General features: G+C 40.0%; 1 protein-coding gene and 1 long non-coding RNA gene across 9 annotated transcripts in view; both read left to right on the top strand.

Annotated features, from left to right (window-relative positions):
- Positions 1-1,450: 1,450 nt before the first annotated feature.
- Positions 1,451-26,161, top strand: part of LOC113013807 (uncharacterized) — a 28,700-nt gene continuing 3,989 nt past the window's right edge. For 2 of the 3 annotated variants that reach the window (XM_026154983.1, XM_026154981.1), the window contains exons 1-2: positions 23,635-23,789; positions 24,543-24,881. In XM_026154983.1, coding sequence (XP_026010768.1) covers positions 23,750-23,789; positions 24,543-24,881 — 379 coding nt within the window. In that variant the 5' untranslated portion in view covers positions 23,635-23,749. Of the gene's footprint in view, positions 1,564-23,634; positions 23,790-24,542; positions 24,882-26,161 lie in introns of those variants that run through there. The other variant, XM_026154982.1, reaches the window with a different exon arrangement.
- LOC113013837 (uncharacterized) lies at positions 5,232-8,917 on the top strand. 6 transcript variants are annotated; one of them, XR_003270864.1, is made up of 6 exons: positions 5,236-5,267; positions 5,999-6,059; positions 7,100-7,281; positions 7,380-7,806; positions 8,341-8,502; positions 8,755-8,917. It is a non-coding gene; the product is annotated as an uncharacterized LOC113013837 (long non-coding RNA). The 6 variants fall into 6 exon arrangements; XR_003270865.1 differs by having other exon boundaries at positions 5,243-5,267; positions 5,984-6,059; positions 7,105-7,281; XR_003270863.1 differs by having other exon boundaries at positions 5,243-5,267; positions 5,984-6,059; positions 7,408-7,806.

The raw sequence follows: 26,161 nt of genomic DNA, 5'->3' as shown, positions 1-26,161 counted from the left end.
TTCTTTCTCTCTGATTGTGGAATAAAAGTATGAACATGTGTTTATAAGTTACACTTGTGTTTGAATCCTGCAGCTTATCACACATTTGATTTCTATGTGTGACGACTGCAAGTGTCCAGAGTGAGGACAGACTGAGGGACCCACTGCTGCACATCATCTGTGAGGCTTTGCAGCCCTGATGATCCACCAGGACAAACTCAGCAGTGTGTGAGGAAGAGGAGGAGGAAGAGCCAGCAGCAGCTGACAGATGGAGAGAATAGACAGACTGTTCCCTGTTTGTGAAGGACTGCTAGGAAAGTTTAACAGAACTGTCTGTGCTGAATCAGTCTTATTAGGTAATGTTCACATAATGTGATCATCCCAGTGTTTCCAGTGTGGGAGAAAGTACTCAGGGCCTTCAAGTTACACACTATGAAAGGCAGCAACAAGTTTAATGTTCAGAAACCTAAAGTCTGTATCAGCAGCAGAATGGAGCTAAAATAAATGTTGGTTTCAGTTCTATGAAGCTTTGAGTATTTTGGATCAGTAGCTGCTGTGTTTGTTGCATCATATTGCTGTAACTGTTTATATGCTTTATATATTCTGAGCTAAGTTGATCTATAGTGTTACATCATATTCTATAAGGATGTTATGTGTTTGTAGACTTTCTGCCCAGTTTGACCCATTTAGCAGACGTCAGCCTGTTTAAGGCTCTGATGTCTATTCTGTGTGACTTACAGCAGTTATGACATGGTCTGATTTTCTCACCCAATAAAGGAATATTTCATATATCAGTCTACTCTTCATTCTATCAGAAACAGTTATCACAGCTCCTACATTTGCTTTTACACATGTATGTAAGCATTGAGCCAAATGTAATAATGCCAACGTATTAAACGAACAATATTTGTCTCTTGTATATAACAGATCTGTATATATTTAAAATTGGCCATATAATAAATACATTACCAAAGTGAGTTAACTTTAGTGTCATGAACAACATCAGCTAATTGTTATTTACTAGCTGATCTTAAAATGACTGTTCAGCACTGAAATGAAGCCCAACAATCATGTTTTACAGTCCTGTGGTCTCAGCCTCAGATACTCATCAAATCACACAAAGCTCGTGTAAAAAACAAACAAACAAATGAACAAAAGATTTTCTCTTTCATTTGTGTCAAACAATTCTGTATGAAACGTTTCCAGCTGTTAGTATCATGGTTGATAAGCAACCTGGGCAGCGCGACGGAGGCTAGACCATCTCATTTCACAAGCCTACAAGCCTCGCACTTCCAGCCTCAGCAGTCCTTGAGGACCGTTAAGGCTGCATACTTTAAGGCTGCAGAACCTGAATTGGGATACAGCCATTTGCCGAAGGTCCCATGGCCCTGCAGCAGACTCACAGACGGATGCAGAGGGGAGGAGTGTAGAGGTGCTGTGGTGTTTGGAGGAGGGACTCCTTCAGTCAGAGAAGTGAGGCGTCACAAGTTCCTGGTTTCCAGTGAAGAAGAAGAGAGGCAGCAGTGAACCATCAGAGCCTCATCATGAAAGTCCGTCACACTCTGATCTGCTTCTTCTTCCTTTGTGAGTACATTTAGGACTTGACTTCATGTTTGCTGGTCTTTTAAGATATATTTCCTTATTTGTTACTTCCTCATAATAAACATTAAACATAAAAATAAAAGCACAAACTCAAAGTACTACTTATTTAAACTAAAACTAGAAAAAGTGCCAACTTTGACTGACGTGATCAGAATATTAAATCTGTCTTGTTGATCATGAAAGAAAATGACTGAAATGATGATAAAATCATTTTTTATCAAGTAAACTATTTTCTATTTGAAAAACAACAATGATATATTTTGTTATTTAATGTGGGTTTTTGCTGTTACAGACTTCATGTTTCTTCACTCTGCTGCTGAGTTCATCCCACAGTGCACATAGATTTGACATAATGACATCACTTCCTGCAGATGAATATCAACCTGTCAGTATTTTGAAACTCAGAGTTCTGTGAAGTCTTCCTGTTTGTCCTGTTAGAGCTGAACAGAAATACGACTGCACAGAGTTTAAATGCTGGAATGAACTGAAATCATTTACAGACATTAAATCATTATTCTCCAAATCTTACCACTAAATTCACTGTCTTTTGGATCTCTTTGTGGTCAGTGTGAAGAGAAGAAACCATCACAGTGAACACATTCACGTTCATGTGGACTGTGAGCTGCTGAGTTTGGTTTGTTACTCCAAAAATGTAAACTGACCCTTTCAAAAATAGTTTTTTTTTCTTTCTCTTCCTTAAAAAGTAAAGGGAACAAACTCAGTCTGTTGGATACAATCAGATGAATTTAGAAAAATGATTTTCTTTATTTTCTATTTTAACTGCATGTTAACGTGTTCTTGCTGTTGCTTCATAAACTTTGAGACACAAACAGGGTGGCTTCTAAAAATGCTGCAGATAAATATAAGCATATACATACTTTTTTTTAAAAATAATACCTTCCTTTAATAATGTTTTTGTGCATTTGTCACCATATTGGCTGATTTTTCTTATTTTGCTGTTTCACAGACAACATTTCTTCCCTGCTGTGATACATTTTTAATTCATGATGAATTTACAGAATGTTATTCATGATTTGAATCCTGGGTTGTTTGAAATCTCAGGAATGCACCCTAGACAAAGTGAATCTGTGAACTAAGGTGTAGGTGTGTTAGATCATGTTGTGGTGATCCTCGGGTTGAGGGATGGGTGTTCATACTGGAGTGCAAAATTAAAACCAGTGGAAGATGGACAAGAAAAGTTCAAAGCCATCAGGTGCTCAGTTTAGAAAAAAGAGAAAAGAAGAGGAGGAGAAACGAGCTAAAGATACAGAAGAGCAGATGTGTGATTGGATAATGGCAGGTCATCCTGAAACAATCAGAATCAGAATACTTTATTAATGCCTAAGGAAATTATGTGAGTTACAGTTGCTCCAAGAAGAAATGGTAAAAATAGCAACAGTAACAGACTAAACTCCAAACAATACATTATGTTACAGATTTTAATATTAATTAGTCATTATCAATTGTTGATTTGTCCTGTTCTCATTGTATGACGAATTATGATGGCTGTTTGGTAGCCGTTTGCATACTATGCACTCTTTCTTCATATGTGTGTGTGTGTACAACAGCTTTATGTTAATGTATAATCCTTAATATGTTTTGTCTGTGTGTGTGTGTGTGTGTGTGTGTGTGTGTGGGGGGGGGGGGGGGGGGGGGGGTCAGAGTGTGACCCCATAAACGACTTCCCTAAACCTGCTGGTCTGGAAGTCCAGCAGTTCATCTAAACAAAAGGCACTTAGACTAAAACAGACATAGATACGTTTATCCTGCCACAACACAATAAGAGAAGGTACGACCTCTCCCATGCTCCCAGGATGTGGTGTGAATGCCAGAACACTCTGGATTGCACAGAAAGTCTTTGCAGACTATTAAGGATCAACCCTCTACCAACATGACATTGATCATACAACTCCAAGCATATATGAGTAGATATTTCTAAGCATAAATGACAATCAACAATACAAATCTAACAGTTAATTTGAACATATACAGGTTCAAATTGAACATGCTCTGCTGTCTGCAAGGTCTATCAGCTAACCAAATGCACCCTGACAAGTGACAAATTTTAAGTATAAGTGGAAAAATTGACAATGTACTCTCGTATTTGCGAGGAGCAGGATTTTGAAATCAGCATTTTAGATTAACTGAAGGCTTTTCAGGGAGTTTTTAGGACTTCCTGATAATAATAAATTATTCAGGTTATCATCTGATTTCTTGTTTGTCCACAAAGGACGTGCATTTTTCAAATCTACCTAGTGGGACGAGTCACTACTGAATCAAGTGAAAGAAGGAACTGAAGTAAAAACATTAAGACTCATTAGCATCAAAGTATACAGCCAGACAAACAGAATCTGATATTTAGGTCATTTATCATGACACAGACTTTGTGCCACAGACTGCTCAACAAGCCTCAGATCTGAAAATGAAGCAAATATAAAGTGACTGAAGCCTGCATTCTTCTAATGTCCAGGAGAGGGACACTGTTTTGTTTGGAAATACAAGCCTCAGTAATGGCTTTCCTGGTGGGTTCTTAGTCCCAGTCTCAACTCCTCAATTAGAAGTCTCAAAGTCTCAATTTCAACTTGTATTTAAACCTTTTCACGTGCACGTGAGTGAGTGTGTATGGATGTTGGTGTGTTTGTGTGACTTCCTGCTGCTCACAAAGTGTCATCTCCCCTCACCCCTGTATATGGCTTAGCTTCCTCTAACGGTTTACCATATACAAACACAGGTGAGAAGATAAAGAGCAGGGAGTAAAACATCCTCACTAAATAAGGACACCCAGAACCTTACTTGGAATGTCTGCAATAGGGCTTTGGAGTTGACGTCACGCTGCAATGCATTGTGGGAGCGTGACACCATTTTCGGGGTCTATGAATCAAAACAAACACACTGTGTTGGGACGACGATTACAAGATGCTTAAAAGCAGCTCAAAAGAGAACGGACTGTGTAGAGACCAATTTTGTTCAGAGGCGAAGCGGCAGTACTTGCAGAAAATAGTGTGCATTGGAAATGTGGACCCGGCCACGGCCCGACTACCAGCTAGTGCTTCCGCGGTAATAACATCCTTGCATTACATACTTTAGGTTCATTTTCTGCAGGCAGGTTTCTGACAGAGAACAGGCAGATTTACACTATAACATGCAGCGTTCTATAGATGGACCAACACGTTCTCACTCCCAACTCGTCAAACGTGTGACGCATGGTCAGGCTCCCTCTGCTGCACTTATGGACGCGCAGGGTACCCCCCTCCCGTCGGGAATTGACGTGAAGGGTCCTCCGATTGAATGCCGCGGAAGAGCCTGTTGTCCGTATATTTATATATTTCCGAAATCACTTTGTAGTGACGTATACTGAACACAATAAATTATATAATGTAAACAACTACCTGAAAAACAGGTAGAACAATACTTTTGTATCGTTTATTGCATTTACGGAGGGAGTGATGTATGCTGGGTAATGGCACAGCTAGCTACTGGGTGACTTTGTTCACCCGCTTCGGCTGTTATCAGTCCATACAATGGGCGTTATTAGCACAGATCAGTCCCATAGATATGGGCCATCTCCTGCTAGATTGTTCAGAAGGTTGTTCTCATCCATCCAGATGGAGGATCACTAACAGGAGCGTGGGAAGACTCCAGAATCCACTCTGGCTGGAATCCGGTGGATACAGCAGTGTTTACAGGTAAGACCATTTAAACGGACAGCATTTATAGAATGACTATTAAAAGTCAGCGAGTGTCAGTAATGTTAATGTGGTTATGTTAGTAATACACCGAGTGCTAATATAACAGCTTTAAGATGCATTTGTAGATGTTATTACGTGTTTTACCGTCTTTATGGTGCTAGCTTAAAGTTACGGTGTAAACGTTAGCTTATATTGGAGTAAAGCTGTTACTGGTTAAACGATGTTAGCACAGAAATATTAGCTTCTGTCATGACTGATGAAGTTACTAGTTAATAAAGTTTCCAGTAAAGTGTTTAATCGCAGCCACAGACTGACAGCAAATATCTCGATTAGCTTCAGTGCATCTGTAATAAATATGTGCAAGTTTCAGTGCTTCGTTTAAACTGTATGATACTTATACTGACCCAGGGTCAGTGTAAAATACAATCCTAGCTGTGTGAACAAAGCCTGGCTCCTTTAATCCTGCATGACAAACCTCAGGATGCAGGTTATTATTATTATTTCCTGCTGGCACACCTGTCACACCTGAGAGTCAGCTAGAAACTTACAGTGACGTGGACATCATGCAAAGACTGCCAGACTCTGTAATACTGCAAATGATCAGTGACTCAAGTTAACACTAAACTTTAAACGGTACCTCTGTGTCTCTGTGTGCTGAACATTTAGGATTGAGTCAGGCTGCATCAGCTGAAGCTGTTATTTGTATATATCAGTATTTTTTTATTCAGGTGTGGGGAAAATACGTAAGACTGCAGTGAAGCGATGCACCAGATGAATCCCTGGCCAAAGGTATCGTACTTAAATCACACTACTGATCCAGCCACATCAGCCTTTTGTGAGGTCTGTTTAAAGTTGACTAAAAGTCAACTGCAGGTTCCTGAGAGGTGGACTGTGAACACAGAAACATATGTTCATACATACAGCTGCAGCAAACTTACATTAATTTTAAATAGATTTGTTACTCTGATGTCTGTCTCTGTGTTAGTCCTCTGACAGACTGGTGACCTGTCCAGGTGTGCTCTACCTATGACTACTGGGACAGGCTCTAGCCTCTGTAATAGAAATTTTCTGTTATTCTCATTTAAAGTATTTAAGTGCTTATGCATATGCTTAGTTGTGACACTGTTACTGTTCAGGGAAAGTTTCTAAAACTAGATGAACTTACTTCAGCGTCAGCAGTTTGAGAAAACAACTCCCTTTACAGGTGGTGATAAGGCCACAAAACAGCACAACCATTGATCCGTTAGGTTTCATAGTGAGGCGCGTGAAGTGTGGTGTGATCAGTTTAACATCCTCTTCCTTGGAATGCATAAAGGAGGAGGAGCAAGACCTCTGTGGCAGCGCTGACATGACTGAACTGTGATGTTTGATGTGTGTTGGCGCAGTAATAAATAGCTTGATCACAGCTCTTTCTGTGTTGCAAACTTTATTTAAAAAATTCCACGACCCCCCCCCCCCCCCCCCCCCCCCACTGTGAACCTGAATTGAATATTCAAAAGACATTTGTTTAAATAGTTCTAGAAATCTGAGCTGTTGGTGTGTCCTTGGATTGTGTGGTAATAATATTAGAGCCTGCAATCTTTCTTACTGAATCTCTACTATGAGTCATGTTACCTGAGATTAATTCTATGTTTACCTGTCAGCCTGGACGAATGTGCTGTGTGAAGGAAATTAAATTAAATCAGATCTGAAATGCGTACATTTAAGGAATCTGTTCATATTTAATTGAAATATGAACCAGTGTTTTTTTTGATTGCTGATTCCAAGATAGTCTTTGTGGAAATCCTCTTTGGCTTTTTGTTATTTTAATTCTCTTTTATGTTTTCCAGAACAGTTCTCCACAGTCACTGTCCATATGGGTCAGTGGGACCAAGAAGCACTCTGCTAATGTGTGGACTCTGACCAGCAACATCCAGCAAGACCCAGACAGCGTTTTCTATCTCCCAGCTGGAGGTTTTTGTTTGTCTGTGACTGGAGAGTCAGATTTTTGTTGAGCTTCACACTTGCAGAGGTAAGTCAGTTTGCAGAGATCCCTCCCACCCTGGCTTTTATGTGCTAGATTTCTTATCTGAAACAGTAATATTTCAGTGACTGCTGCTTATACCACAGGTTAATACACGCTACTGATCCGTGATAGGAGAATCATCAATTTTGCCAGCAAAGAAGCCTGGTGGATGTTTGTTTACAGTCTGATGATGGGACATCATGCTCTGCATCTTTAAAGTTTGTCTCTTGATTATTATTCATACCCAGTAATGTGAAGTATGCTCATATCTACTATAACTGAACCAACCTGGTGCTCTTCATTTATGGAGGCTGTTGAGTCTGAATGTTGGATGTTGTGTATCTCGTGTTCTCTGGGCTTTGTTGTCCTCAGTCTTTTTGCAGGATCAGAAAACAAAACCGGGAGGCGCGTAAATGTTTCTTCTCCATGATGTTTCTTCAAATGTTTCTTCTGGATGATGATAAGACTGACACGGGATGCCACCTTTGGTCTTGTGATGAAGCAAAGCTCAGGAAGAAGTGTGATTAAATGGTACCAATATGTTGAGAAGGATGTACAGGGGCACCTGCAGCCAAATCCAAGCTTCAGCTTAGTTGTAGTTGCAGAATGCTATAGGACTGAGACATCTAAGGCATCAAATGTTTGATTAAACGGATGAAAAAGAGAAGTTTTTTCCCTATAATTATCACTTCTTAAAATCTGTAGCAACTTCAAGTCTGTCAGCATGCTGAGCATGCTCAGAATGTGACAATATATTTTTGTTCAATATTTAATTTCTTTCAGTTGCAATTGTTAAATGAAAAAATATATATTCTTATAATTTAGCAAACGAATTTATAAAAAAAATATAAATACATATATCTGTATTAGTTTTAGTAAATTAATTTGACACCTGTATTGAAAATACCATATTGTATTCATACAGAATCAGTATGGTATCATTGTTTGTCTGATTGTTGAAGCTAAGAGCTACTTTGATCTGTTTAGATCTAAAGTATCCAAAGTTGAGTTCTAATGTTTCTTCACCCCTGTGTGTGTGATATGTGATTTCCTACATGCTGGCAGAGCAGAGCAGCAGTTTGTGCTCACAGATGGTGACGGTGTGGAGAGACGGTGGTATTTCCTCAGAAGAACCAGCAGAGTCACAAAGGACACCAGTCCATCTCACCACCTTGACTTGCTGACTGATGTTCGTCTACACTGCACAGAGGAAATCAACTGACCGAGGTTTGTCCAGTGACGTGTTATGAAATGTATATTTGTTTTATGCTTACAGATATGTTTTTCTTGACAGAGGCTCTGCAGAGGTTAGACAAAGCAGAGAAAACATGTGCTTTACATTTTGCTGTGATTTATTGAGATATTTGTTGCCTGATGTTCAGCAGGAATGGAGAAATAGAATCAAAGGGAGATGTTTTTGATGTTTTTGTAATGATGTAAGTAAATCTTCAATATTATTTATTTGCTTGGTTATATTAGGAGTGTTTCTGAGTGAGGGGGAGAGGAGTCATCATCCAGGTAAAGTGACGTGGATCAGTGGATACACTTGTCTCCCCTTTAAAGGAGACGATCCAAGTCATCCTTAAATGTTAGCGCTTTCAAATACACAAACATTTTTAAAGGACAAAAATGAACATCCAACTTTGACTGTAATACAAAATAAATCTTTGCATGTGTGTTTTCAAACTCCCAGATGAGCAGTATATCAGTCTTGGACTGTCTAACCTGCCGGAGCAGCACTGAATGACCACCGCACATGAGCATGTTCCTGCAACATTCAGCATCTGATCTGTCATCTGTGTGCTTCTGCTTTTGGTAAGTAGAGTTACCCAACTCCAGTAACTCTAAACACATGCCATCCATTTCTAACGGCCTGGTTACTTCCTGTCAGTTACTTTAGAAACCATGTGGTCACCTGACCTAACACTGTTTCTTCTTCTTCTCCTTAATGTTGAAGTGTCAAATGTCAAACAGCTGGAGAGGAAACTACACCAGTGTACTGGGATGTTTCAGCAACACGTGCCAGATGCTGTTCCTTCATGGTGACATCACCAGAGACAGTCCCGCCCACCTCAGGACCTCGCCATTGATTATGATGATTATAATGATGACAGCGAGCGGAACTAAGACTGTAAAAATCCACGACCAGAATGTTTCTTTCTAATTATGAATGAATACTGAGAGCCTCTTTCTGTGTTTTGTCTGTTTTTGTTTTTTACCTCATTTGTTTCTAACAAAGTTCACAAACTCACACAGTTTACATTCTGTATGTTTCCATCTTTACCAGCCACACTCTTAACTGCATTTAAGAAAATAATCCTTAGAAATCGTCGTTTTTCTCTTTTGTAATTGATGATAATTCAGTGAATATACTGCACTGCTTCCTTTTATTGTGTCACACATTGCTTTGTTTTTCAGTGTCCAGTTATTTTTTTACTGCTGTTTGAATTCTCTGTATATGTAATCAATATTAAACGATCGGACGTGGGCCACTGTCCGCAGTGTTGGGAAATCCATACCAGGCTGGAACGAGTCAAGGTAGGTGAGCATCCACGAGAAGACACAGCAGATGCATCCTACTAATACTGACAGGACCAGGAGACTCCAGAAACCGAGCATCTTCTCTTCAGTGCCATCCTCGCCTGTCACCCTCTCTGCCCGCGGCTCTTTGAGTATGGGTTAGATAAGGGCGCAGAGAAACCCTTATTACTAATTCGTATTATAATTCAATTTTCATGAAATATTCATATTCAGTATCGGTCCTTTTATATTATAACCACGTATCCACCCAGGCTCATGGTGGGGCAGGGCTCTGTCCTGGGATGCTTGAGTACAAGGTAATGTACACCCTGACAGTCTAACTGTAAGCAACAGTCTAAATGTAAAGTGCATTCTAAACTCCTCTTCAATAAATCATATGCAAAGAGTCATTCAGGACTGTAAAACGTGAACTACAGAACCCAGAGTCTTCATCATTAAATCTCTGGTTGCTTCATTTTTCTATCCTATATCAGATATTTTAAGGTTAGCTTAGGTAAAGTTCCATTCTCATGGTGAGGCAAAGTGCTTTATGTGTGTGTGTGCGTGTCATGAACGGCTATAAAAGGCCTATAATTAAAGAACAAAGTGGGGTTTGAGTTCGAGTTGCGGCAGACTGTCACTACTTGTAAATGGAACGCAGCCTTCCTACGGCGGACAGCTAATAACAGGAATCGGACGCGGTCCAGCCAAGTCCACAGCAACCACCATAGCAACCGCCTAGCATGACCTTAAAAACATATTCTGTCTTCATAACTATCAAACACGTGAAATGATTTGCAAAGTGTTTAAGTGTTACAGCTGCAGAGAGCTATGGCGGCATCTATGGAAGCTGTTTACATAGCTAATAATATACGATGTAACCATGGAGACAGTCAGTCACTTGAGCTAGCGGTGCATGTTTACTACAGTGAATAAGGTGATTGCGTGCACAGCGTCCACACGCGTAAAGACATTACTTCAATATTGTTTTATATTTGCCTTCTGTTGACCATCACCTCAGGTTCACCATTACAGTTTCAGCAGACAGATGCACACTGCTAAATATGAACACATTCAAAAACTCATGTCTCAGAAATAAGCACAGCTGTTCATGTTTGTCATTAGAGTTTTATTTGTAAGAAAATTATGAACTTCATATTGTGCATCAAATAAAAGAACATTTCACAACTCTGAGTCAACAGAAATGTCTCTAATGTAGACATGTACAGTGTAGTGTAAGCATTAAAAGATCATAAAAGGAAACACTAACATTCATGTGAAACTAATTGTAATAAAAAATGAGCAGGTGGTTTATAGATGTAAAAGAAAGAATCTGACAACAACACTTTTTTGGTCTAAGTGATCAAAGTAGAAAACAGAACTGATGTTCAAGAACAAACCGTAGCTGCACTAATATTACACATCTCCATTGTTGTGGTGAACAGACATGTTGCTTTTAAAACCACATGCAGTGTGTGACCGTGACTGTTCACTGAGACCATGAACGCCACTTTGCTGAAGCCTTCGCCTTCTTCTTCTTCTTCTTCTTCTTCTTCTTCTTCTAAATTGGAAGCAGAAGGAGCACGAGCTGCTTTGATCTACTGAAAGGAAAAAGCAGAACATCTGAGCTGAAACCATTAAGACAGGAACAAATTCAATGCAGTGTCTCAGGTGGCTTAGCCTGTTACAACTGTTGATACAAGCTAAATACGGTTAACACACAGTGTCAGGGAGCTCCAGTGTGGGAACTAGTGGCTTTAGGTTTGTAGTCATTTAACTTTCATCCATTCATTCATTTAATTCAGGAGGAAGAAATGTCAGGTTGGTGCAGGCTGGTTACATGCATTTGGTCCCATGCTGTCTTTAACTAAATGACTTGGTTCACTTTATGGCTGGGCTGTATGTGGGGTTATATCATGTTATTTGGGCAGGACTACCTGTCCCCTGTTAGGCTTAGAAAGTTTCTCCATAAGTAGAGTTTCTAACTCTTCTAGCACATCTGTGGCTGACAGCTTTTTGGTGGCTCTTTTTACCCCACACTGGTTGTGAGTGTGTAAATAGCCCCACTAGTTATTTTGGGTTGCAGTTAACTTGGGAGGAAGGGGTAGGTCTGCCATGACTAGATGAATAACAATTATCTGGGATACATAAATTTCATAATGCATGCATATATCTCTATAAACCTGCCTGAGGGCTGCCATTTTTACATTCAGTTATTTCTCTGCTGGATCTAAATAATGAATGTGTTACAGTTAAACTGACACTGGTCAGTGTAAATGGCTCATTGGGACACAGAAACCTTTAAATTAAATCCCATCACCTGATATCGAGTGTCAAACAATATCAGAGCTGTAAAAGCTGTTTACAGTCACAATTTATAAAACTATGATTGTAAATAAATTCAAACAAGTGAGCTTTTCTCTTTGTGCTGAACATCAACACTGTGATTTCTTAGACTGTAAGCTTTACTTTAGCACAACCACTTGTAGAAGCCGTCACTCCAAATGTCTTTGATAACAAGAAAAAAATACCTTTTCAGTCCACGGCCTGAAGTTCTTCTCTGACATCTTCTGACATCGGCTTTGTCTGCTGGTTTGAAGACAATAAACCACAAAAAGATGATTTAGTCACTTTGTCTGCGTCATGCAGCTCGAATGTGTCGTGTAACGATGTTGAATAGCCGTCGTTATCCCTCTGCTGTGTCAGTAGGATTGTACTGTACAGCATCTCATTGATATGTGAGGAATGCTAATGTAACACGATAACAGACTTACATCATTAAAACATAAAGGACAGGAGATATTTAGATATTTTTATATTTATATTACATTTTATAGCTGACGGATATTACTAAATAGATAGAATTTACTAAATAGCTGGATGAACATGAAAAATATGTCTATAATAACAAATGACCATGAGAGCCAGTAGAATTAATTCAGCTGGACACTCAAAAGACGTCCTTAAATGCTCTTTAAGTGGCAGAACAGATGAACAAACAGTTAATTGCTTACTTGAGATGAAATCTGCTCAGCTACTTTGAAAACAGCTTCTAACTGGTTCCTCCTTTAACAGGATGACGGCTCAGGGGTAAGGCCATCATGCAGTCCAGCAACCTTTATGGTTCTGCTTTGATTCACCAGGAACTATTAGGGAAACCTTCCAGCGCCTCCTGTGAAAGACACAGGCATAAACACACAAACATTTATTAACATGTTCCACAGTGTTCCAGTTTGATTTTCTCATTCTGTGGACAACAACGTACATGGATGCAGGTTTATTGTTAACTTTTGTAAGGTTTATTTAATGAACATATCCAGCTGCAGCTCCACTGTGATCCTGAGCTGGATAAGCACTTAAGAAAATGTGTCAATAAATGGACAAACATCAACTTACTATATTTATCCAAACAGACGGGACCAATAATGCTTCACTGAGTCAGAGACTTTAACGTCTCTTCTATGTAAGAATGTCTCGTGCTGATATACCTGCACACTTGACAACAAAGGTTTTTCAGACTGCATGTAGCTGTCCTCTATGTCAGCTAACACATTTACATTTATGTCACACTTATTTCTGCTTTCCCATTTTATAATTATTACTTACATTTTGATTAGATACCTTGAGTTTGTAAATGATCAGATTACATAATTGGAATACAATGTATCCAATTCAGGGTTGCGGGAGGATGAAGCCTATCCCAGCTGATACAGGACAAAGACAGGCTGCCAGTTTATTGCAGGGCTAATACAACATGTGTAACAGAAAATCCACTTAAATGTTTGATATTTCTTATAATAATCATAATTATGACTATTATTTAAAGGTTTCTTCATAAATACATTTTGATTTTTTATAACCTCTAAAATATAAACCTGAGCCGTTTCAGATTCTGACCTCTGTCCTCACTGCAGCTCCCTCTTTGGAAGTACGTCTGCTTCTTGTCTTCCCCCAGTGTTGACCGCCTGATATCAAGATATCACGTACTGTAACTGAGGAACAAAAAAGGACAAACACTTGCCTTCATTTAAGAAGTACATTCATACAGAGATAATCTATGGAAACACACTAGTTCACAGTTTGGGAGGAACCAGTTCCTGTGAAACATTTCTGTATATGAACATCATGTGGAGAATGAATGAAATGAGTTCTTCAGGTGACTCAGCAGTCCCACACTGACAAATGAAATCTAGTTAAACTATTAAGCATATTTGCTCTTCTGAAATCTGTGTTAAACAACAACAAACATAAATTAGTAACAAAAACTACAGCTGAGTATAGGCTTTACAAACCACCAGCAGCCATAATGCTAAATTTTAATCTTCAAATGTTTCTGAGCTGTCTTCAACCTGCTTTTAGCACATTAAAGTCTCAATAAATAAAGTCAATGCAGCCTGACTCAATCCTAAATGTTCAGCACACAGAGACACAGAGGTACTGTTTAAAGTTTAGTGTTAACCTGAGTCACTGATCATTTGCAGTATTACAGAGTCTGGCAGTCTTTGCATGATGTCCACGTCACTAAGTTTCTAGCTGACTCTCAGGTGTGACAGGTGTGCCAGCAGGAAATAATAATAATAACCTGCATCCTGAGGTTTGTCATGCAGGATTAAAGGAGCCAGGCTTTGTTCACACAGCTAGGATTGTATTTTACACTGACCCTGGGTCAGTATAAGTATCATACAGTTTAAACGAAGCACTGAAACTTGCACATATTTATTACAGATGCACTGAAGCTAATCGAGATATTTGCTGTCAGTCTGTGGCTGCGATTAAACACTTTACTGGAAACTTTATTAACTAGTAACTTCATCAGTCATGACAGAAGCTAATATTTCTGTGCTAACATCGTTTAACCAGTAACAGCTTTACTCCAATATAAGCTAACGTTTACACCGTAACTTTAAGCTAGCACCATAAAGACGGTAAAACACGTAATAATGTCTACAAATGCATCTTAAAGCTGTTATATTAGCACTCGGTGTATTACTAACATAACCACATTAACATTACTGACACTCGCTGACTTTTAATAGTCATTCTATAAATGCTGTCCGTTTAAATGGTCTTACCTGTAAACACTGCTGTATCCACCGGATTCCAGCCAGAGTGGATTCTGGAGTCTTCCCACGCTCCTGTTAGTGATCCTCCATCTGGATGGATGAGAGAACAACCTTCTGAACAATCTAGCAGGAGATGGCCCATATCTATGGGACTGATCTGTGCTAATAACGCCCATTGTATGGACTGATAACAGCCGAAGCGGGTGAATAAAGTCACCCAGTAGCTAGCTGTGCCATTACCCAGCATACATCACTCCCTCCGTAAATGCAATAAACGATACAAAAGTATTGTTCTACCTGTTTTTCAGGTAGTTGTTTACATTATATAATTTATTGTGTTCAGTATACGTCACTACAAAGTGATTTCGGAAATATATAAATATACGGACAACAGGCTCTTCCGCGGCATTCAATCGGAGGACCCTTCACGTCAATTCCCGACGCGAGGGGGGTACCCTGCGCGTCCATAAGTGCAGCAGAGGGAGCCTGACCATGCGTCACACGTTTGACGAGTTGGGAGTGAGAACGTGTTGGATGGACACATAAAGAAATGAAAAATGACATGTATGTGCTAACTTTCTAAACACTTTGTTACATTTATGATAAAGTAGATTAAACACATTTACGTCGGCCTTGGCTCATAGTTCTTAACTTTAAATGAACTTTGTCTGAGTGTGTTTCAGGTCCTGCACTCTCAAAGACTGAATGAACAGCATTGGAAATATTCTCTCAAAAGCAAAATAAATACAAACTAATTCAAAATGACTTTACATACTCACAACTTAAACAAAACACTCACGGTTAAAGCATAACATACCAAAATAACCCATTTCACATTCACACAACCTTTCCCCACATTCGCGCCATATACGCTAATACTTTTGAACATGGCGTCCCTTGAACGCAACACAACATGGCGGCAGACGACTGCAACGTTGTTTCACCAACAAAAAGCTTTCCCCTTAATACATGTACTCAGTACTGCTTGGCTAACACTAAAACAAACACTACAACACATTTTCGGAAGTCGCGGGTTGCCACTGTCATAGCATATACTACGTAGCATTATAGCATTATGCCGATGATACACTAATACTCATTACAACAAAATACCACAAAACAACATCATCACTCTCATCTCAAAATATAGCCGAACAGTTGTTACTCAACTTACATGACATTTAGAACCAGTTCGGTAACATAAAAGTTTGTTTGTCAGTGCCATGGGTCACTGTGAGCATCACAGGGAAGGTTGACTTTATTCAAAAGTTGAATAAAGAAACAAACTAATTTTTGCCTCTTTTTATTAAAACCACTTTATAGAACATCACATCAGTTACAATGATGATGTCATTTATAGTTTACAAATGACAAAATGTTTACATAAAATCATGACAGTGTTTACATGATATCACCCACTACTAACATTACTTTATTTACTGTATCTTTTAAGAAATACCGCTACTTATACAGCAAAAGACTAAAGAATATTTAACAGGAGCAGGTTTCATTTTTCCCTGGTTTTATTATCACACTGTTCACCAAACGCAGCAAACCTTCACCATCTTATCCTGAAGGGTCACCTCTTCACCCTCACATGGAAGAAGTAATCTGATTGGCATGGTGGTATGTTTGAAGCAGGTCCCTTGTGTAGCGCTGGAAACCAGTCACAATGTTTCACCCATTTCATCGGCTGGTTTGCTGCAATAATGCAAAATAATTAGCAACTCTATAAATAGAAGGTAGTTCTGCAAAATCACTCAGTAGGATGTTTGTTCTAATTTGCTATGAGCTCAGAGCGCATCGAAAATAAAACTAATAGGCTATAAAGAGAGATATGAACATATTTAGAACTTACCGGAATGAAAATGTCTGGAGCACCAACAGATATTTGGAGATGGAAGAGAACTGGAGCTCGTCTCACAGCTGCTATCCAGGCTAGACGCCTTCGTTTGGTAACATCGATACACGAGCTGCCTCATGTTGCTTCCAGGTTGGGAAAGAATGAAAAGATAAACCCTTTTCGAGCTTATTCTCTTGCCGGTCGTGCGATCGAACATTGCAGCCGACCACACAGCAAATACGAACCATGGCTGTTGTGTGTGCCTTCGCTCCTTTTTCGCTTGCGCTTTGTTTAGACCCCCAAAATGGTGGATCGGGCCAAAATCCTTTCCACGCCCACCCCCGTGACATCACGCTCCAAAGCCCTATTAAAAAATATAGCTAATTGCCTCCCCCACCGTTCAACAGGCCGTGGAGGGGGACAGAAACATAAGAATGTCTTTGATCATGCAGTTTGAAACCAAGGCTTACAAATTTAAGTACAATAATGGCAACATTTAACAATTTCAACCTAACACCACCTATGAGCAGCACTTTGGCGACAGTGGGAAGTAAAAAGTCCCTTTAAACAGGAAGAAACCTCCGGCAGAACCAGGCTCAGGGAGGAGTGACTGGGGATGGAAATGTTAATTATTTTCATTATTTTAATATTTATTGTAATGTAAATGATATTTCACCACATTATGATTACCACTGACTTCAACATTAGTTAGATCCCCCCTAAACCCACCCGCATACACATAGACACACACACATGTGAAGTAAAAAAAATATAATAGTAATAGTAAGTATGGGGTCTTCAAAACAGGAGTGCACAAAGCCAAAGGTGATGTTACAGGAAATATAAGTATGTTCTGTCCTCATGCTTTGAATACTTTGAATGATTGTTGCCTCTAACAGAGGAACATCCTTTGTTTGTTCCACAGGTTTGAGGACCAGAGGAAACTCAGAGGGCACAAACATGGAGGTGACTTTCTTTCTCTTTGGTTCCTCTCACTGTTGACAGACTGCTACTGTAACAAAGAAATAAAGCAGTCACAGTGTGATGGTTCAGTTTGTAGACTGTTCCAGAAATTACAGTCCAAGAAGTAGAATTCAAACAGGTAGGTGACAAAAATGGCCGCCCAGACGGAGACTCCAACAACAAACAGAGACACTGTTGTCTGAGAGGTTCAACGAGGCAACGTGGAAATATTTACCAGCACAAATGATTTAACCAAGTCAGAGTCTCTTCTTTTTATGTGAAGAAGACAGTTTGTCTCTGTTTCAGGACGTCCACTACGAGAACTGTACTCCAGGTTCTACACGTGAAGACTCGATCTACCAGAGCCTCGATCCAGCCGGCAGGGACCAGGACCAGACCTACTCTACACTCACACACCACACATGAGACTCTCTGGATTCACACCTGGGTTTGTTTTCTGATTCCAGGGTTTCACTCAACATTTTCAGTGTTTAAAAAAAAAAAGAAAATCATAAATTAAACAAAAATAAAAGAAGAAAACTGAAGCTTTCTAAATCTGTATAACAATGACAGTGATGGCTTTACTGGAAAAAAAGCTTCCTTTCAGTGAAAACCATGAATCAGTTTCAACACAGACACAAAAGCTGTTTTACAAGAAACATCTGTCCTCTGACACCTCACTGCAAACATGTGCTTCCCATTTCACCTATAAGTACATGTTTTGTTTTGTAACCATTAACAGAATCCTTGAGGATTTAGGTCTATACTGAACAGCATGTGGAGACAAAAGGGTTTTTCCTTCCCACTGTCACCATGTGCTTGCTGATTGTTGGGGTTTACTCATCTCATAAAACGAGCAGCAACTGCAAAGCTGAGAGAAGAATTTACAAAATTAACAGATAAAGAGATTCCCATTTTTATTTTCAGCCAGTTTCCATTTTGGAGGGAAAAGGTTTCAAACTCGTCCAGGCCTCAAAGCTCACCTGTGTTCTCCCTGGTAGAAATAAATGCATGAAAATAAGGCTTTAATGAAGACAAGGAATGAACATAGCTTCCTTGAAAAAGTTCCACTTCACTATTGAATATTACATCAAATAAATATGGTCAATGGAAATAATGAATTATGCATTTGCTTCACATGGCGAACAGATTTAGGCATTTACATACAAATCTCTCCAAATATGCATAAAAGCAATAAAATATACACCACTCACTACTCATCAAGATGAAACACAATTCAAACTTACAAACAAAGCTTCTTCATGGCATAACAAGGTGGATGACGAAGGATTAAACAGGGAGACGTCTGGTATGCCTCATTGTGCAAATCCCAATACAAAAATGGCTTCCTGCATTACCCCACTCTAAACATCCAATAGGAAGGAACAAGCCAAGCCACAGAAAAATTCACTTGGTCGCAGTTTCCAAGCTAACCACTAGGAGATGCTAAAATTTTCAACGTGCACATAACATTACAGAGCCATATATATAAGAAATGATTAGACAGGAAGACGTGGCTTGTCGTTCTTGAATACTCCTGAATGCTAAAAAAAATGAATCTCAAATGTTCCAAAACAATAGTGTAATCAGCTCCATCTTGATATGTGCACTGAATTTAAGTAAACACTTTTTAACAGAAAATAAGTGACAAAAACAACACATTACAAAGGTGGAGCAGGTCAGTAATATTACAGTGTTGGGGTTGTGTTGGGGTTGTGAGATCCAACATGCTACCTGTAGCATGCTGCTAAAGCCATAAACAAGTATTTACAAAAATCTAATATCCCAGACTAGGTACCAGGTCTCTACCTAAAACTAGTTAATTTAGAGCATTTTCAAATAGAAACATCTCTTACATTTAAAGTAAAATAGCTTAAATATAAATCAATGACATCAATGTGATCACACATTAGTGGGTATCACTTCAATTTGATTTTATGTACATAAATCACAACAGTAACCTCAAGGTACTTTATTGTAACCCTACAATAATACACATGTCACATGTGGTATCCACTGAAATGTCAGAATCTCAGCTAAAAGCTCACAAAACCATTTCAATAACCACCAAACTCTCTGTCATCTTTTCTTTATGCTTCAGGTGTGTGTTCTTTTCAGAGACAATACTTGGTTTATGGCTATGTCTGCATTCTGGGCACTTCAGATGTCGTCTACTGCGGCGCGATCGTGGCTCAAGAGTTGGCAGTTCGTCTTGTAATCAGAAGGTTGTCGGTTCGAGCCCCGGCTCGGACAGTCTTGGTCGTTGTGTCCTTGGGCAAGACACTTTACCTGTTGCCTACTGGTGGTGGTCAGAGGACCGGGTGGCGCCAGTGTCCGGCAGCCTCGCCTCTGTCAGTGCGCCCCAGGGTGGCTGTGGCTACAATGTAGCTGCCATCATCAGTGTGTGAATGACTGAACGTGTAAAGCACTTTGGGGTCCTTAGGGACTAGTAAAGTGCTATACAGATACAGGCCATTTACTGCAAAAGGCTGAATTGGTTCTGGACGATGCATCCCTCTCGCAGTGCGTTGACAGTAGGGATGGGTATCGTTTAGGTTTTATCCAATACCAGTACCAAACCGGTACTTTTGAAACGGTGCTGGTGCTTAAACTGTGCTCGAACCGGTGCTTAAAGAATGAAGAACACACACTTTGTCCAAAAACCTCTCATGTTTAGCTGTTTTTTTGTAAAAAGATAACAATGTTAGCCTTTTCTGTAGCTATGGGGCATATATGGCATCACTCTTAGCTGGAAGCAGTGCTTAAACAATGGAAAAACACAAACTTTGTCCAAAAACTTCTCATGTTCAGCTGTTTTCCACTTTTTCTTTGGTCATTTTAGCCTTTTTGGCCAGGGTGAAGGGAGCATCTGCCATCAAACCCATATTTGGATGATGTACTCGTCTGATTCTGATTCTGATTCAAACAAGAAGACAGCCGCATGTAGCTATGATGATGTTTGCTAGTTCACCTTACATGCATTAATGTAATAACGTGGTTAGCCTACTCAACGTAAATTACACACGAACAACATTAAGCTACTCACGCAGAGAAGAACGGCTGCTGCATCATCATCCTCATCATTTCTGCTACACTGGCAGGGCTAGGGGCCAGGACTCTCCTCTTCGGGTTCTTGGGGGATGTTGCTAACTCCGGGTCCGATAACAGGCACCACACCCGCAGTAGATGTGCTCGGTGTGAGGTCTGGCAGCAAGCTATCAAATACGGTTCATTTCTCGGCTTTTAAAAAAAACGCTATGCGTCGCCAGGTGTTTCATGAGATTCGAGGTGTTGCCTCCTTTGACAGTATCACAGTATCAGCTTAAAGCACTTGTTGCTGCTGAGTTTGCATCTTTTGCTGTGAAGTACAGCAGGACTTTGACCGCTTCGCCTTGGGCATTTTTAATCTGTAGCTCTGCTCTAAAAGAACCTACGTACCAGGGCCCGCCTACTATCCTTGGAAAGGTAAAATGATTGGCTAGAATACAAAGTGTATGACTTCTCAGGGGGAAAAAGCACCGAAATAAAGCACCGAAATGTGCGCTGCTTTTCGGTCTGGTTACTACCGTTTATATCAGAACCGGTACCTATCCCTAGTTGACAGTAGCACTCTCCTCACATTTTGGATGTGTTGTTCGAAGCTTGAGCTAAAGACGAGTACATCATACAAATATGGGACACACACTTCATCCCTGAGGTCTCCCAGGCATCCCTCCATGTAGCGCTGGAATGCTGCTGGGGCATAAGTAAGGCTGAATGGGACCCTCACCCACTCATAGAGTCCCCATGTTGTTATAAATGCAGTACAGGGTCTGCTGCTCTCACTCATGAAACCCTGGTGATAAGCCTTTCCCTGGTCCAATACTGTGAACAAGGAGTTGCCCCCGAGGTTTTCCAGGATCTCTTGTATTCTCGGGATGGGATGTTTGTCGGGCAGTGTCAGACATCATTCAAGATCCCTACAGTCTACGCACATGTGAAGGCCACCATTTTTCTTCCTCACATACCACAGGTGAAGAATATGAAAAACAAGATTTTTGGATCCAGCCCTGATTGAGTAAGTCCTGTATGTGTGCTTTAACTTCCTGATAAAGGTGTCTGGGGATTGCATATATGTCTTTTGCACAGGCCCATTGTCTTTTAGCTTTTAGCTAGTATCTCCAGGTACAGATCTTTAATGCATCCCATGTCCCAGTCATCTTTCGCAAAAACATTGCATTCCTCCCTCAGCATCTGTTTTACCTGCTGCTGTTTGTCACTTGTCAGATGGCGCAAATCCACTGGTGGGTCCCAGGGCTCAGTTTGTGTTGTCTGACTGGACTGCACTGTGGGTGTGGAAGCACTACTGTCTGATGTCTTAGAAAGCTCACCCTCCATACATTTTACCTGCGGCATGTAGATGGCATCAGCATTGTGCAGCCATCCCAGTGTAGTGCGACCACAGAGGGTGATATCATGGTCAGTCATATTTTCCACAGTCACTGCAACTTTAGCATTATCTTCTGAGGGGAGCTGAATTAGCCGTTCTCTAACAACTAGGCCGTCTGCTCATGGTGTGTCACGATTCGGCTCCAGCAGTGCATGGGACCCACTTAACACATTCTTATTTAACCAACCACATTGCACTGTCATCATGTTACGCTTCGAAACAAAAATAAAACACTGTTAAATAAGTGTAGTCTTTAGTAAGTATTTCAGTATTTACTTTAGTAAGTTTTATAACTACTTTTAGATCGCAACACAAACTCACCTACTCTGAGGTGAATTTGTCCAAGAGGACTTTTGGCTCATGGTGGCTCATCCTCGAGCCCTGGACCCAGCTCAGGAGTGGCACCACAGTAACCCTGACCCACTGAGCAGGAAACCTGACCATTTTTTGTCCTCATAGAGATTTCCCCTTTGCTAAATTCTAAGTATTGAAATGATTGCAATAAACTCTTCCTCTGTGTCACAACTTCAGAGTCAGTCATGAAAACAAAATGGGGATTTTCTTTCGGACTGCATGTCCATCATAGACTTCATACCCTTACATGGTGTGACGTACGAGCAACCAGCACCGCTTATTTTTAACCTTAGCAATATGAACTTCCTCTATTTGCTTCTGCAATGAGTATCAGCCCACTGTTTAGAACTAATGCTGTAAAAAGATTTTTATTCAAAGAAATTCATTAACAAGAACAACCACAGCAACTCTGCACACACTAAAGTTCATATTTACCAAAGAAACTCAGATTCTGAATGTTAAGTCAGTTCATGGTCAGTGGAGATGTTTCCTCTTTGTTATTGTGAGAATAAAATAATTCTCCATGTAACAACAGCACAGATATTAACTGTTCCCTCAGTGCTGTTGAGCAATAAGTTTGTCAAGCTTGGTCAGTGTTGACGTTCAGCTTCCTTTTCTGCCACGAGCTGACCTCAGACTCAGTGAGATCGCATCAACAGGAAGTCGAGCTGTTGCAGCTGTTATAGACAAAAAACAGCCGCAATGCAACTTTTTGAAATGGACCAGAATGATCCTCTATCCTGGGTCTTTGTGCTGGCTGTCATGTTAGTTATGATGTAATATTTAAGTCTCATTATTATGTCCAGTCAAAATGAAACTAAGTTAATTAAATAAGGAATTATCTAATAAAAATATGAACACAAGATTCCAAAGATCTCATGGAAAAACTTACATCTTTAATGAAGGTCGGACAGACTTACAACCTCAGAGTCAGCAGGTACTGAAATGCTGTGAAGTCTCAAGAACAATATGTATAAATAACAATGACACTTATGATCATTTAAGAGTTTTAATATTAGAAGAAGACTAAATGAATTTTAGCTGAGGTGGAAGAATCAGCTGGACACATCATCACATTTTAAATTAGTGATGTGAATTCTGGTTTCAGGAATAAATGTAAAGAGGTGCATGAATGAGCAGGAAGCCCTGCAGCAGACTCACAGACGGATGCAGAGGGGAGGAGTGTAGAGGTGCTGTGGTGTTTGGAGGAGGGACTCCTTCAGTTAGAGAAGTGAGGCGTCACAAGTTCCTGGTTTCCAGTGAAGAAGAAGAGAGGCAGCAGTGAACCATCAGAGCCTCATCATGAAAGTCCGTCACACTCTGATCTGCTGCTTCTTCCTTTGTGAGTACATTCACTTGTTCTTTCTGTCACTCTCCTTCTTCAACATGTTTCTGTTGTTAAACATGATGATCAGAGTCAGCTATGAGTCACTTTCATGGACGCTTCTTCCATTCAAACTGCTTTTATTCATGATTCCATGGATGTGTTTGTGGCCAGTATGGACAGAAGAAACCATCACAGTGAGACATTCATGGACATGTTGCTGCTCACTCTGGGACTTGATAACATGTGAAACCATCGTTTCAAACACAGCTCATTACAAGTGTTTGTTACTTCCTCAGAATAAACTGGACAGTCAGTAAAATAAAGGGAACAAACTCAGCCTGCTGCCTTCAGAGTTTATCGACTTGGCTGAACTTTAATCTGACTAAACTAAGAAAATCTGCCTGCAAACACTTTGTTCCTGATAACTCAGGTGAAACAGGATAAACTGCCTCACATCCTGCAGCCAAATATAAACTGTGAGTCATCGCCTAAAACCAAAGTGTGAATAACTCAGTGATGTTAAACTTTTAGTTTCCTCTTGATCACAAACAGTTTAGTGTCAGAGCTCTAACAGGACTGAATGTGGATCTTTGTTCTGATCAATGAGGAGAGAAAAGTGAAACAGAAGATGATGTTTAAACTCTGAGCTCTCAGTGTTTCACATTCAGACTTTAGTCTCAGTGTGTCTGTGTGTGAATGCTGTGATCAGACTGCAGCTTCTTACAGGAAGTACAAACAGTAACTGTTGATGGTTCATGTTTCCAACAGCTCTGCAGGAGGGAAACCCTGAAGTCAACATCAAGAAAAACATTTCATTTGGAGTCGTTGGAGGAAATCTTACAGCTAGATTCAGGTTTCCTGCTGGAACATGGAAAATATTCTGCAGAGGAGAATGTGAAGGAGAAAACATTCTTATTAATACAACAGATGAGAAGCATCAACGTCACAGATACAGCACTGAATATATAATTGTAGAAAATTTTGCTCCTGCTTTGTCTGTGAGCATCAGACAGCTGATCATGTCTGATGCTGGACAGTACAGCTGTGCTGTGGCTGAATCTCCATCATCAGTTTCATACAAACAGTTTGAAGTTGTTGTTGCTGAAGGTGAGTTTCAGTCTAAACTGTGGAAATGTTGATTTCTCTGTTTTGTCTCTGAAAGTCTGAAGAAAAGTTTTGTGAAACTGAGTTTTTTACTTAAACTTTTTATCAGTTTTCACAGGCAGTGACTCTCTGAACAAAACTCCTCTTTACTGAACTGTTTCTTTAACTCTAGTCTTGTATATAAACTATGGAAAAGAACATTCGTGCCATAATCTCCATCATGTCAGGATGATGTGAGTGAATCGTGCTGCACAGAACAGAGCAGACAGACACATTTATTTCATCAGACGCTGTGGTGGAGGGTTGTGGGCAGGAGACACTAACAGCTCTATATGAGATCGGCTAATATGATATCTGAGGTCTCGTCTAAGTGATCAGCTGATCTGCTTTCTGTGGTTGAGCTGGACGTCATGAGCATGAACTAAACTGTGTTCAGTTTCTGAGTCTGAAAATGGAAATCAAAGGTTTGTGTGTAAATTAGAATTTATCTGTTGGATCCATGTTTGTATTGCACAGGATTCACTGAGGCGTTCTTAACCTCACACTATTCTCATGTTGCTGGATTAAATTTGAGGCTCTGCTCTGTTGGCACAGTGAGTCCTGGTTCATGGTTCCAGTGATGATGTTGGGTTTTTGATTCCTCTGATCACCTGCACAGGAACTGAAGCGTTCAGGGTTAAAGCCTGAGTTTCCTAAACCACAGTCCTGTGTGGACTCACTGAAGCTGACATCAGCATTTAGCATGAAGCTTTTCACCAGCTCGCTAAGTTAACCCCTTCGTTGCCAGTTTGTTCACATGAAAGAGGCGGGAGCAACATCTGACCAATCAGAAACATGGAGACATCGGAGCAGCTGATTTTAAGAAGGAAGATAAAACTATAAAGAGGTTAAACACACACAGTAATACAGACTAAAGTAAACTGTGTTAAAGGCCTGAATGAACGCTGCCATCAGTAAGACTGTGAACGAGCTACTGGACTAATAAAGTTTAGGTTTTTGAAGTGATCAGTGTCTCAGCTCATTAAAACACAGAGAATCTGATGGATCATAATCAGCATTTCATTAAAGTCATGTTTAAAAGAAAGGTTTAGTTTTTACTCTTTCAAATGCACCTCTTGTTAGAGTTGTGTGCAAATCTGATGTGAGGTCATCGAACAGCTGCTTGTTTTAGGATCAGATACTTTGATTATGAAACAATAAAACTGCAGTAGAAAAAAGAATCAGGGAATAAATTTGTATTTAATAATTAATATTCCTTCAGGCATCAACAGGGAGAAGCAAAG

This window comes from Astatotilapia calliptera, chromosome 20, assembly GCF_900246225.1.
Source record: "Astatotilapia calliptera chromosome 20, fAstCal1.2, whole genome shotgun sequence".
NCBI lineage: Eukaryota > Metazoa > Chordata > Actinopteri > Cichliformes > Cichlidae > Astatotilapia > Astatotilapia calliptera.
Note: the sequence above shows the minus strand (reverse complement) of the source record. Positions and strands in the feature narration are given on the sequence as shown.